Here is a 14,893-nt window from a genome sequence, read left to right as displayed (position 1 = left end):
CTCCTGAATACAGCAGACTGATGGGTCTTGACTCTTTATCCAGTTTGCCAGTCTGTGCCTTTTCATTGGAGCATTTAGTCCATTTACATTTAAGGTTAAGATTGTTATGTGTGAACTTGATCCTGCCATTATGATATTAACTGGTTATTTTGCTCGTTAGTTGATGCAGTTTCTTCCTAGCCTCGATGGTCTTTACATTTTGGCATGTTTTTGCAATGGCTGGTACCGGTTGTTCCTTTCCATGTTGAGTGCTTCCTTCAGGGTCTCTTGTAAGGCAGGCCTAGTGGTGACAAAATCTCTAAGCATTTGCTTATCTGTAAAGGATTTTATTTCTCCTTCACTTATGAAACTTAGTTTGGCTGGATATGAAATTCTGGGTTTAAAATTCTTTTCTTTAAGAATGTTGAATATTGGCCCCCACTCTCTTCTGGCTTGGAGAGTTTCTGCCGAGAGATCTGCTGTGAGTCTGATGGGCTTCCCTTTGTGGGTAACCCGACCTTTCTCTCTGGTTGCCCTTAAGATTTTTTCCTTCATTTCAACTTTGGTGAATCTGGCAGTTATGTGTCTTGGAGTTGCTCTTCTCGAGGAGTATCTTTGTGGCATTCTCTGTATTTCCTGGATTTGAATGTTGGCCTGCCCTACTAGGTTGGGGAAGTTCTCCTGGATGATATCCTGAAGAGTGTTTTCCAACTTGGTTCCATTTTCTCCCTCACTTTCAGGCACCCCAATCAGACGTAGATTTGGTCTTTTTACATAATCCCATACTTCTTGCAGGCTTTGTTCATTTCTTTTTCTTCTTTTTTCTTTTGGTTTCTCTTCTCGCTTCATTTCATTCATTTGATCCTCAATCGCTGATACTCTTTCTTCCAGTTGATCGAGTCGGTTACTGAAGCTTGTGCATTTGTCACGTATTTCTCGTGTCATGGTTTTCATCTCTTTCATTTCATTTATGACCTTCTCTGCATTAATTAGTCTAGCCGTCAATTCTTCCACTTTTTTTTCAAGATTTTTAGTTTCTTTGCGCTGGGTACGTAATTCCTCCTTTAGCTCTGAGAAATTTGATGGACTGAAGCCTTCTTCTCTCATCTCGTCAAAGTCATTCTCCGTCCAGCTTTGATCCGTTGCTGGCGATGAGCTGCGCTCCTTTGCCGGGGGAGATGTGCTCTTATTTTTTGAATTTCCAGCTTTTCTGCCCTGCTTTTTCCCCATCTTTGTGGTTTTATCTGCCTCTGGTCTTTGATGATGGTGATGTACTGATGGGGTTTTGGTGTAGGTGTCCTTCCTGTTTGATAGTTTTCCTTCTAACAGTCAGGACCCTCAGCTGTAGGTCTGTTGGAGATTGCTTGAGGTCCACTCCAGACCCTGTTTGCCTGGGTATCAGCAGCAGAGGCTGCAGAAGATAGAATATTTCTGAACAGCGAGTGTACCTGTCTGATTCTTGCTTTGGAAGCTTCCTCTCAGGGGTGTACTCCACCCTGTGAGGTGTGGGGTGTCAGACTGCCCCTAGTGGGGGATGTCTCCCAGTTAGGCTACTCAGGGGTCAGGGACCCACTTGAGCAGGCAGTCTGTCCCTTCTCAGATCTCAACCTCCGTGTTGGGAGATCCACTGCTCTCTTCAAAGCTGTCAGACAGAGTCGTTTGCGTCTGCAGAGGTTTCTGCTGCTTTTTTTTTTGTTGTTGTTGTTGTTTTTGTTGTGTAGCTGTGCGCTGTCCCCAGAGGTGGAGTCTCAGTTGAAAATGCAGAAATCACCGGTCTTCTGTGTCGCTCGCGCTGGGAGTTGGAGACTGGAGCTGTTCCTATTCGGCCATCTTGCTCCGCCCCCCCTCAAGGTTCATTTTGAGAACACTTCATACGATACACACACTCTGAAAACAGACATAAACAGGGCCAGAAAAGTTCAGTAGCTTATTAAGTCATTGATTTATCATCAAAAACCATGTCTGGAGTAGAGCCAGGACAATAATAGACTTCCTAATGCTCAGTAACATACAACTCTCAAACAAGTAGATTGCTCTACTAATGCCCAGAATTTATTTAAATTATATTAATATTTTAAAATACTTTAAAAGTAACTTGTATTACTAACAGGTGAGGAAACTCTCAACTGACAATGGAATTAAGTGGAAGGAAATGAATATTTTGGTTAACAACAGGCTCAGTATGACTCAACAGTGATAATGGTGCTGGAAAATGGAAAAACCAAAAAAAAAAAACAAACAAACCCCAAACTCTCTTAAGTTTCGTTATGGAGGGATGTTATACAGAGCCAAAGAGTTCATTTCAGCTGTGCTCTTTGCCCACCAAAAAGTATATCTGGAATAGAGTGTTCTACTTAACCCACTTCATTTTAAAAGGGAAAGTTTCAAACTATCATGGCCAAGAAGAGAGAATACAGACAGTGGCGGACTTTAAGAAATTATGCCACAAGAAGTACAGTAAGAAGCTATAGCTATAGTGTGGTGATAACTGTTCTGAGGTATTTTCAAACATTTATAAAATGAGTGGGTTTGCTTTTGATGAGTACTCCTACAATGAGTGAAACGAGGAACAGTGTTACCACATATGGTCCAGAAATCTAAACGGGTGATACTGCCATACTGTGAGAGAAAGAAGAGTTGAACTCTTAAGAGCCCTCTCAACTTTAAATCCCGTGATTCATAAATACATGTTTAAACTGTGCTTTAGTAATCCTCTTTTATAAAAAGAATAGTTAATTTTGGATTAATTTTATACACTAAAAAATTTTGGTTTGAGCTCACAAGTGTCTCCTTGGAAAACATATTTTTCTTCACAATTGCGTGATCTCTACTTTTAGGCACTGTTAAGAACGTATTTTAGAAAAAAAAAATGAACACGAGACAGTAATAACCCACATCAAATCCATGTTTGGCTAATGGTGTGTGGGGTCCAACTATTTGTCTTCATGGCATTCATAGTTCCTAAGCAAAGGAAGTGCATGCACAATTCCTTTGACATTAACTTCTACCTGAAGTATATTACTTCCAGAACCCCTCTCAAATCTACAGTGAATTTATCGAATTTATCCATCCAATAATCAAAATGTAACTTATAAACCACTTATTTAACATCAGAGCCTTGCTGTGTATTGAAGATAAACATTACAATAAACCACCATTTCAGCTTTCAATGAATTCAAAATAAGACTCTGGGAATTTAGTTTTATTTGAACATGTAACTCTGTAGCATGACTACCTCCTTGTAGTCATCTGATTATTTCATCTCTTTTACTTGTTCACTTTGCTACCTACTTAAAAGTCTTCCTTAGCACATATTTGTTTTCACAATGAGAAATTCATCTGTTTTTCCCAAATGTGTTACTACATTTCTATTCTTGCTTCTCTTGAACACTGATTGATTCACACACACACACACACACACACACACACACACACACACAAACCAAAGACTCTATATTTATAAAGCATTTTTCTTTTATATATTTTTTTCCATTTCTCAGTCACAAATACAAGTAAAACCTGAATATTCAAGGCTATGCTTGAGGGTCCTGCTTTCTTTAGGAAAAGAGATACCAAGAGAAGGCACTGAGATTGAGTACTCCTTTTCAGAAGACAGTTCACTAATAATCAATATAAATAAAGGAAAATTCATCCCAAGTTAGTTAAGCATACACTCTCTCACCATGTTTTATTTTATTGAAATATATTTTACACTGATTAGATATAGAGAAGTCTTTCTTAATAAAAGAATTCCACTCTTTGTATGCCAATATAGCATAAACATGACTATTTTCTTGGTACAAAGCAAAGATCTACTTTCTGATATAAGATGAATTCAAAATCTATACACATCATTTTCTCTGAAATCAGGTAACTTCAAACTCTCTTTGTTGCTTCTAAATCTATAAGAAGTTTGGAACTAAATAATAAGATAACATTAAAGTAAAATAATCTACTTAAATTTTAAATACTTAAATTTTCTTCAATCTGGTCTATGGCACATACATGTAAGAGGACTGATTGAATTGTCAAAACTTTGGTCTCTGTGTCCAATAGGAACAATCTGTAACAGAAAGTTATTTACAGAAACAATCAAAGGTACCAAGAACTGTTAAATTAAAGCTATCTTTGATCCAAATCTATTTCTTCCCTGTACAGATTGGATTTTCTATTGGTTCAAAACACAGAGTGCTAACCTTGAATTAGTATTCTAACTTCAAATGACTAATGCTTGTTTCCAATAGTAGGAAAATATGGATAATCTCAAATATTATTTTGGATAAAGGTACAGGTTTGAACAATGTTTTAATAACATGATTTATTTTAAAAATGATTGTGAGTATATGAAATTAAGGTTTATCACAGGATTTATGTCTACTGCTCAAGCATAATCACCAGAAGTCCTTCTATTCTTAAAAAAAATTGTTCCGTATTATTTTATTGATTTCTTAGTTAAACTCTTGTTTTTTTGTATCTCATAGCTTTTGACTTCAAAAATTGATATTAAATTGAGCTATATCATAAGGAAAAATAATTGAAGATACATAAACTGAACTTTAATGAGTATATGAAAATATGATAGAGAAGAATGGACAGAGAAAAAAAGAAAAAAGGAATACATTTAAGACTCATTTGAAGTTAGTGTCAACATCAAACACTGAAGACATTTTACATAAAATAGTAAAATTTTAAAATAGTAAAACTTTAAAACTTGTATACTAAGTCACATACATATTATTTCTCATATTATTATTGCTAATCTAGATATATTATCCTGTTAGCTATAGAGATATATTAAAGTTTATTCTGTCAGAATGAAGTATAAACTTATGAGCTGAATGGATACAGTGGAAGTATGGTATTGAGAAGAGGAAATATTTAATGAATAATTAAAACTTTATAAAATTTTCTGTTTAACTAAATATACAAGTTATAAGAAAGGAACGGTGGTAGTATAGAGAAGAAGTAGGAAAATGGCAGGAAATGAGATGTGACAAGTAGGCAGGGCCTAAAAATTAAGTAAAGTAGAAGATGAGAAGCAAAAAATATAAAGTAAAGGAAAATAATAAAATATAAAAGAAAAGCATCACTTAGACAAAGACAAGGAGAAGCAGGAGAACATAAATATATGAGGTAATGGAGAACACCAAAAAGTCCATAATCAACAGAGTCAAATATTACAGAGTTTTGTCTGTTCAGTTCAATACATAATTAGGAAGCCCATAGTATGTACCAGTGACTAGAATATGTGAAATGCAAAGCATTTCTGAATTTGGACATTGGAGCTCATTGGTAGCTTTTATCAGAGTAATGACAACAAAAGAGAGGTGTCAGAAACTAGGCAGTAGTGAGTTGAAGAATAAATGTGAGACTGGAAAGTGGAGACAGCAATTATAAAATGGTATTTTAAGGATTTTGGTTTTGAAGGGGTGGGGAAATGTAGTACATTAGCTAAATTTGAACAAAGTGTTGAGAGAAGGGATTTAAACTGCAAAAGCTTCCATATCAATTTAAGAGCATGGTTGATAAGGTAAGAAAGAAGGAAGGAATAAACAATGGTTTAAAATACAGGGGGAAATGAAAGAATTAAAGCTAACCTGAATTTGAAAGCAACACCTTACCATTGAAGACTAAACAAAATACTTAAATCAGTATAGATACTGATATTGTTGAGGAATACTGGAAAGAAGTATAGGGAACTCACTACTGGTGGTCTCAATTGTTTTGTGTGAATGGAAACTTATTATCTGTTGATGAAGAGGCAATTGTTTCAGGTGACTTGAGAAAAGTGAGGAGACTATGGATCATTTACTGTGGGAAATCAAATAGTAAATAAATTGGGGGTATATAAATTGATTTCAAGCAATGCTGAATGTCCACCACAGCTTTTTAGTCCAAAATAAAATATGACTACAATATAAGTGGTCATATAGCCTTTCTACAATACTTAAAATGCATAGTATTTTATTTTAAAAGGAATATTGCAAATGGATCCAATATTGAGATATAGCAGAGTTAATGGAAAGGAATGAGAAGGTACTTTACAGATTAGGACACACTGGGCCAAAGGATGGCAAACTATAGGCTGCAGGTAAAATACAACTTGCCCCTTTTGTGTAAACAAAGTTTTATTGAAACACTGCCATGTTCATTTGTTTATGTATTGTCTATCACTACTTTTGTACTGTAATGGCAGAGTTGAGTTGTTGCAGCAGAGACCTTTTATCTGGCCCTTTACAGAAAAGGTTTTCCAAACCCTCTGCTCTTTTATCCTATTATAGTAAGAAAAATGTAATGCAATATCTCAATGTTTAAGATATTAAGACTAAAGTTTATTTTCATTCATGTTCACTTTCAATGTAGATCAGAAGGGACTTTACTCATTGTATTAATTGTAAGAATCAGGTGACAGAAGCACCATTTTTTTCATGTCTTTCTTTATTCACTGTGTCATTGGGAAAGAGAAAATAAAAATTCACACAATGGCTTTTAAAACTTCTCTCTAAAGTGAAAGATACTACTTCCGCTTTTATTATAGTCTCTTACGCAATCACATGGCCACAGTTACTTCAAAGAGAAAGGGTTGTGCAGTCCTATCAATTGTCCAAAAAAAGGAAACCCTGAATATTCGTAAACAATCCTTATGAGAACCACAGAAACCAAAGAATAGAAGGAAAATGAAAGTAAGAACTGAAGTTATATGTGATGAGATCATTGCCAGTTATGGAAAGTCATGAAGTATGGAACGACTTTGCCCAGGAGGTACAAATATGTCAGATGACAATATAGTGAAGGAAAAAATAAGTGACATACCAGAAAGGATACTATGATGTGTTCATTTTAATGCCATTTTGTATTATACTAAGGACAAATAAATAACACCTACTTTTAAATGTTTGTATAAATGATGAATTTTAATGGATATTTCTATATTATCCACACATCCATTTTCTTTTCAGAAAAAACATGTAATGTTCCTCATATTCCAAATGGTGTCTACTCACCTTTAAGGATTAAACACAGAACTGGAGATGAAATCAGGTACCAGTGTATAAATGGTTTTTATCCTGCAACCCGGGGAAATACAGCAAAATGCACAAGCAGTGGCTGGATACCTGCTCCAAGATGTGCCTGTAAGTTCCATTCATATCTTGACCCATTTCTTAATTCTGAAATTTCTTTTAAATGCATAAAAATGGGGACTCAATAGAACCAAATATTTGTCTTATTGTGTATATAAAGTAAGGTTGTTGGAAGTATTCCTTAGTTTTGGAAGTTGCCAAAACTCAATTTTTTTACTACTCAAAATTAAATGTGTATGTGTGTTTATGAATGTGTGTTTCCCTTATTAATAAATTCTTCCAATATCTGAATTAAAATACTAGATTAAAATAATGTCATCTAACGCATACTATATTAGTTATTTAATGCATTGTAACAAAATACCCCAGAAATATATTTACTTAAAACAACTAACCTTTATTATCTTACAGTTTCTATCAGTCAGGAATCTGAAAATGGCTTATATACGTAGTTGTGAATCAGACTGTCTTCTTGTGTTGCAACCAGGATCATGGCCCAGGCCACAGTAATGGAAACTGCTACACACTTTTAAACAACCAGGTCTCATGAGACCTCACTCACTATCATGAAAACAGCAAGGGGGAGATCCACCCCAATGATCAAATCACCTTCCTCAACACTGGGAATTAGAATTCAACATGAGATGTGTGAGGACACAGAGCCAAACTATATCAATTATCTACTCACACACTGTTAACTACAGTCATATCTATTTTTTCGAAGTGAGACACTAAGTCCTGCATATATCCAAGGGGAGAGAAATTAGGCACCACTATTTGGAGGAAGGAGTGTTGAAGGACTCCAAGTCTTAGTAATTTCCTAGTGTTGGAGGTAATTTCCTAAAACCATTACATGTAGCAAAATACCACTCAAGTCAACAGAGTATTTTATTTCTGGGATGCTCCTTTACCCCTTTTTAATATTTTTCCTATCTCTATGATCAAATTTATTTTCTTTCTATCTAGCAGTACATAGACAAGATGTACCACACTTAAACTATATATTCCATGAAAGAAAAACATGATACAAATGATTGATCAATGACTTCAACTCTAATTCCTGGCATAATTCCAGTCCCTAAGAGAGGAAGCTATTATCAGTATGAAACAGATTTCAATGTGCATAAGAATTATAAGGAAAATATTTAATGATTTTATGGTTGGCTTATGACAATGTAGTTCAGCCCAAATGTATCTAAACCGAGATCCAACTGTATTTGGATTTCAGTTATTAATGTTCAACAATGAACCATCTGGAGTTCTCATGGACAAGATAGAGAAGTTGATCAGTTATATGGTTTATCAGTTTGTAATTTCATTAAATAACCATATCTAATTATCAGATGCAAGACTTTATTCTCAGGCCTGCTTCATTACTCACTGTGTCATTGAACAGTTTAATGATTTAGGGCAAGGGCAGTACAAATTAACAATTGGAATGATACAGAGGATGATAATGATTCTGCATTAGGGCAGATTCAGCATTCAAAGAGAATCTTATGTGCTAAGCTGAAGCTAATAAGATGAAATTTAACAATGTTGACTCTAAGATCTCCGGCCTGGGTCAAATAAATTACAGTATGAATATATTAGCAGTATTTATAAAAATTACTGAACATTTTTATCAGTTTCAAGATCTGTCTGAGCCAACTTTATGATGGAAGCACCATAAATGCTGTGAAACCAAAAACTACATTTGCAGAAGGGTAACAAGTGAAATGAGGCTATTTGAAGTCCTTCTATTCTCAGCACTGATGAGACCCTCTGTGGATACTAATATTTGCTTCAAGGAATCAATTTGTAAAATGGATAAAAACAGATGTAAATGTGACAAAATTAGAGAATAGCTAAATAGCTCGAGCCTGTGGTAATGACATACGTTTTTAATTATACCTCCTTTTTATTCCTTTTGGAAAGAAATCTCAGTGGACAATTTTATTTTATGACATTCTGGGAAAACCCATAATAAGATGGATACTCATACTTGTTTTGAAATCAACCACAAGCTTTCAAATCTCTGCTCTACCATTTAATGTGAAATTCAATTGAAATCTTTAAGACACAGTTCCTGCAAATCTAAGACTCAAGCTTTCCCAATGCAGAATTATTGTTAAGCAAAGTCCAACAGTAAATAGAAACCATTCCAAATCTTTAAAAAGTGATGGGGAAAAATGTAGAATGTTACTTAAAAGAGATAAGACTAAGTAAATGTTTTAATTTCAACACTGGGAGCTTCCAATAAATAGGGAAAAAATCTATCAATTACAAGATATGTGGATTGCAGGCCAAGAAACTATACTGAAAGAAGTATCATTCACTAGTCTTTGTTAGAGAAAGACATTTAGGATATACAATTATTCAGTTTATAATCCACATAATAAATATTTGTAGAAACTACATGAAAATTTCGCTAATCAAATACCAAAGAAAATAAATCACTGAATTTAAGAAAGAGGGAGATGAAAAAGAATATTTATATGAGTGTGTGTGTGTGTATGTGTGTATTGAAATTCTTTTTAACCTATTGCATAAGGTTTATTGAAACTGAATCAACTTTCATGGAAAACATTAATACCATTTTGTTATTGAAAGTGCTAGATGGTCATAAATAATCTCATGAAAAGAGCAAATTTTCTGAAAAATATATAAACCTGTTAATATGATAAGCAAGATAGCACTCAAATGCATTTGTCAAAATAAATATATAATAACTCGGTAAAATGTAATTATATTGTACCTTACTTAAACATAGTTTATGACATTAAAATTATTTTGCTATCCAATTAAATTTGGGAATAAACAAAAAATGTTAATCAAAATCTTAACTATTTGGATATGAAGAAATATTTCTAGTCTGTTTCTCTGGTTAAATAAAGACTGGAGAATTTGGCTCAATGAATTGTTTGAGGCATGAATTAACTATGTTATTTTTCTGTGTGGTATCATCAAAGAAAAATTTTTGTGTTTCTGTATATTTTTACATTGTCTTAAATAAATAGGAAAGTGCCTTATTTATTTATTTATTTATTTAGATTTTTCGAGATGGAGTCTCGCTCTGTAACCCATGCTGGAGTGCAATGACACAATCTCGATTCACTACAACCTCTGCCTCCTGGGTTCAAGCGATTCTCCTGCCTCTGCCTTCTAAGTAGCTGGAATTACAGGGGCGCACCACCGGACTGGGCTAATTTTTTTTTTGCATTTTTAGTAGAGACAGGGTTTCATCATGTTGGCCCGACTGGTCTCAAACTCCTTACCTCAAGAGATCTGCCTGTTTGAGCCTTCCAAACCGCTGGGATCACAGGTGTGAGTTACTGCGCCCAGCCCATGAATTCAATCTAAAACAAATAAAAACCTTAAATCCCTCAAAATACTACCTCCTTACATTGAGTTGTTCTGAGAAGAAAATGCAGGGCTCTTGTTTACTGAAGAGAATAGAAAAAAAAAAAGAAATACATGAGCTAAGCAGTAACACTGACATATTTCTCAATCGAAAACCTTGTTTAATTAGCCAGAGATAAGGTATGTGTATTTAAGGGAAATACATTAAATAGGTCTGTACATTTTTCTTTCTGGAGAGCCTTCATACAAATTTACGCATCATATGATCCACAGACATAATTTCATCTTCATTAACAAAGACCTTCTCGTCACATATCTCAGTCATCAGTTCTATCATTTGTTTTGACCTAGAAACCCTAAGGGAATGTGTAATTATATTAAGAAGAGAATATAATTCAGTGATAAAAATTTATCTCTAATATGATTATTTGTTACAATAAAACTTCTTTATACTTTCTTTAATTTTTGTTGCAAGTGAGACCTTGTGATTATCCAGACATTAAACATGGGGGACTATATTATGACAGCATGCGTAGACCATACTTTCCAGTACCTGTAGGAAAATATTTCTCCTATTACTGTGATGAACTTTTTGAGACTCCTTCAGGAAGTTACTGGGATTACATTCATTGCACACAAGATGGGTGGTCACCAGCAGTACCATGCCTCAGTAAGTAAACCTCTGAACTGCTATACATGTATAAAACTTTCAAAGATAGAGGAGAGGAGGGCACTTAAGTGATTACACTTGTCTTATGTAACAGAAATAGGGCCAAGAAAAGAGTTGTTCAAGCAAAATGACCAAAATAGTTCCTTCCTATTATGAGGATTTCTTCTTGAAAATCACGGGAGAAATAAATATAGGGACTTGATGAGAATATCTATGTAATTTATATGTATTTTAATTACAAAAACTAAAGATAAGTAATATTGAATATTGATATTTCTTTTTGTACAAACCTTTGTTAGTCACTTCAGTTCATCTTCAGTCATACATTATTTTTGGATGTTTATGCAATCTTATTTAAATATTGTAAAAATAATTTTCATATACTATTTTGAGCAAATTTATGCTTCTCCTTTACTTTATTTATCATTGTTATGGTCCTCAGGAAAATGTTATTTTCATTATTTGGCAAATGGATATAATGAAAATAATGGAAGAAAGTTTGTACAGGGTAACACTGTAGAAGTTGCCTGCCATCCTGGCTACAGTCTTCCAAAAGAGCAGACCACAGTTACATGTACAGAGAATGGCTGGTCTCCTACTCCCAAATGCATCCGTGTCAGTAAGTACACTGCTCTGAGATCCCAGCATGTTCATGTCTTTCTAAATAACAGAGATGACATTCTAAGACTCATCTATATTAACTGTGGCAAAATGTTTATGTCAACTTGTTTTGCCAGCAGACCTATTTCATTTTTGGTTTTTCAATTGTGTATAAATAAATATACAAATTTCTTGATAAGTACATAGTAAAATAAATTATCCTATTAATGGGCATTAGTCAAGAATACAGTAAAATAATTTGAACACAATACTTGTTGTTTAAATTAAGTCATAATGAAGCGGCATCACTGTCTGGGTAAATACCCGAGGTTCATTATCTCACACCAAGAAGATTAAGGGCATGGACACACACATGGAGTGCGTTTAGGGGCACAGGTTTAATAGGCAAAAGAAAGAGAAAGGACAGCTTCCTCTCTCGTGAGAGAGAACGGCACCTGAAAGTGAATCCCTGCCCCTGGTGGGGTGCACTGGATTTTATAAACAGCCTTGAGGAAACAGTGTCTGATTTAAATAGGGCCCAAAGATTGGTTAGACCAGGAGTGATATTTACATAATATGCCGGGAAGTTGGCCGCCACACCCTAATGTTATAAAGCAAATGGGGTCTTTGCCTGGCCAGCGTCGTGTTGCCTTCTCCTTACTGTACACATGGCTGGCAAAGAGAAGGAAAGATGCAGCTGCCATATGAACATGCCTAGTCCCAGGTAGCCTTTTCCTATTGGCACAACTGCTGGCATTCACCTTGCAAGCTTCCAGCTTGCTTGTCTATGTTTGCAGTTCAATTTTATAGGCTCCTCTTATTAGAAAGAAAAGGATTTGGGGGCTGCTTTTCATTAGAAGGAAAAATCTTACCATTGACAACTGTACCCGCATTATCTGCCTAAACAATTTTTTCTTAACTCCTACATCAATATTAATATTTACATTGGAATCAATCATTTGACTCAAAGTAATTATACAATTTTATTTTAAAATAGAAAGTAAATATAGTGATAGCCAAAAATTCATATATTCAAGCAGTGATATGACATTTTTACAGTAAAGCTATTTGACTTTCTCTAATATATGTAAGTACAAATGGGTATTCTGGGATATCGTGCATATTCTACTCTTAGAAGGTTTCCTACAGTGTTTATTCTAATATACATTTATATCAACAGTTCCTTCTTTGTTTACATGTTGTTAATGATTGGTGATGTCACATTTTAATATTTACAAATTGAGTGGCTATGAAATGTTATAGCACTGTAGTGTAAATTTGCATTTCTTTCTTTTTTTTAATTATACTTTCAGTTCTAGGATACATGTGCACAACGTGCAGGTTTGTTACATATATATACATGTGCCATGATGGTGTGCTGCACCCATTAACTCATCATTTACATTAGGTATATCTCCTAATGCTATCCCTCCCCCCGGCCCCCTTCCCATAATAGGACCCAGTGTGTGATGTGCCCCTTCCTGTGTCCAAGTGATCTCATTGTTCAATTCCCACCTATGAGTGAGAACATGCGGTATTTGGTTTTCTGTTCTTGTGATAGTTTGCTGAGAATGATGGTTTCCAGCTGCATCCGTATCCCTACAAAGGGCACAAACTCATCCTTTTTTATGGCTGCATATTATTCCATGGTGTATATGTGCCATATTTTCTTAATCCAGTCTGTCACTGATGGACATTTGTGTTTATTCTAAGTCTTTGCTATTGTGAATAGTGCTGCAATAAGCATATGTGTGCATGTGTCTTTATAGTAGCATGACTTATAATCCTTTGGGTATATCCCCAGTAATGGGATGGCTGGGTCAAATGTTATTTCTAGTTCTAGATCCCTGAGGAATTGCCACACTGTTTTCCACAATGGTTGAACTAGTTTACAGTCCCACCAACAGCGTAAAAGTTCCTATTTCTCTACAAACTCTCCAGCACCTGTTGTTTCCTGATTTTTTAATGATTGCCATTCTAATTGGTGTGAGATTGTATCTCATTGTGGTTTTGATTTGCATTTCTCTGATGGCGAGTGATGATGAGCATTTTTTTCATGTGTCTGTTGGCTGTATGTTTTCTTCTTCTTCTTCTTCTCCTTATTATTATACTTTAAGTTCTAGGGTACATGTGCATAACGTGCAGGTTTGTTACATATGTATACTTGTGCCATGTTGCTGTGCTGCACCCATCAACTCGTCAGCACCCATCAACTCATCATTTACATCAGGTATAACTCCCAATGCAATCCCTCCCCGCTCCCGGGTGCTGGGAAAATTGGCTAGCCATATGTAGAAAGCTGAAACTGGATCCTTTCCTTACTCCTTATATGAAAATTAATTCAAGATGGATTAGAGACTTAAATGTTAGACCTAATACCATAAAAACCCTAGAGGAAAACCTAGGTAGTACCATTCAGGACATAGGCATGGGCAAAGACTTCATGTGTAAAACACCAAAAGCAACGGCAGCAAAAGCCAAAATTGACAAAAGGGATCTAATTAAACTAAAGAGCTTCTGCACAGCAAAAGAATGTTTTCTTTTGAGAAGTGTTTGTTCATATCCTTTGCCCATTTTTTGATGGGTTTGTTTGTTTTTTTCTTATAAATTTGATTGAGTTCTTTATAGGTTCTGGATGTTAGCCCTTTGTCATATGAGTAGATTGAAAATATTTTCACCCATTCTGTAGGTTGCCTCTTCACTGTGATGGTAGTTTCTTTTGCTATGAAGAAGCTCTTTAGTTTAATTAGATACCATTTGTAGATTTTAGCTTTTGTTGCCATTGCTTTTGGTGCTTTAGACTTGAAGTACTTGCCCGTGCCGATATCCTGAATGGTATTCCCTAGGTTTTCTTCTAGGGTTTTTATGGTTTTAGGTCTAACATTTAAGTCTCTAATCCATCTTGAATTATTTTTGTATAAGGAGTAAGGAAAGGATCCAGTTTCAGCTTTCTACTTACGGCTAGCCAATTTTCCCAGCACCGTTTATTAAATAGGGAATCCTTTCCCCATTTCTTGTTTCTCTCAGGTTTGTCAAAGATCTGATGGCTGTAAATGTGTGGTACTATTTCTGAGGACTCTGTTCTGTTCCATTGGTCTATATCTCTGTTTTGGTACTGTACCAAACCAGTACCATGCTGTTTTGGTTACTGTAGCCATGTAGTATAGTTTGAAGTCAGGTAGCGTGATGCCTCCAGCTTTGTTCTTTTGGCTTAGGAGTA

The 14,893-nt window shown here is 35.1% G+C and overlaps 1 protein-coding gene across 2 annotated transcripts in view; it reads left to right on the top strand.

Moving 5' to 3' along the window:
• The window catches only part of CFH (complement factor H), a 121,845-nt gene that overhangs the window by 31,698 nt on the left and 75,254 nt on the right, over positions 1-14,893 (top strand). For both annotated transcript variants that reach the window (XM_003893363.3, XM_017951092.1), the window contains exons 7-9: positions 6,939-7,112; positions 10,879-11,073; positions 11,516-11,692. In XM_003893363.3, the coding sequence (XP_003893412.3) occupies positions 6,939-7,112; positions 10,879-11,073; positions 11,516-11,692 (546 nt within the window). The remainder of the gene's footprint in view (positions 1-6,938; positions 7,113-10,878; positions 11,074-11,515; positions 11,693-14,893) is intronic.

Source organism: Papio anubis, chromosome 1 (genome assembly GCF_008728515.1).
Source record: "Papio anubis isolate 15944 chromosome 1, Panubis1.0, whole genome shotgun sequence".
Taxonomy (NCBI): Eukaryota; Metazoa; Chordata; class Mammalia; order Primates; family Cercopithecidae; genus Papio; species Papio anubis.
This window is presented reverse-complemented; position numbering and strand designations above follow the sequence as displayed.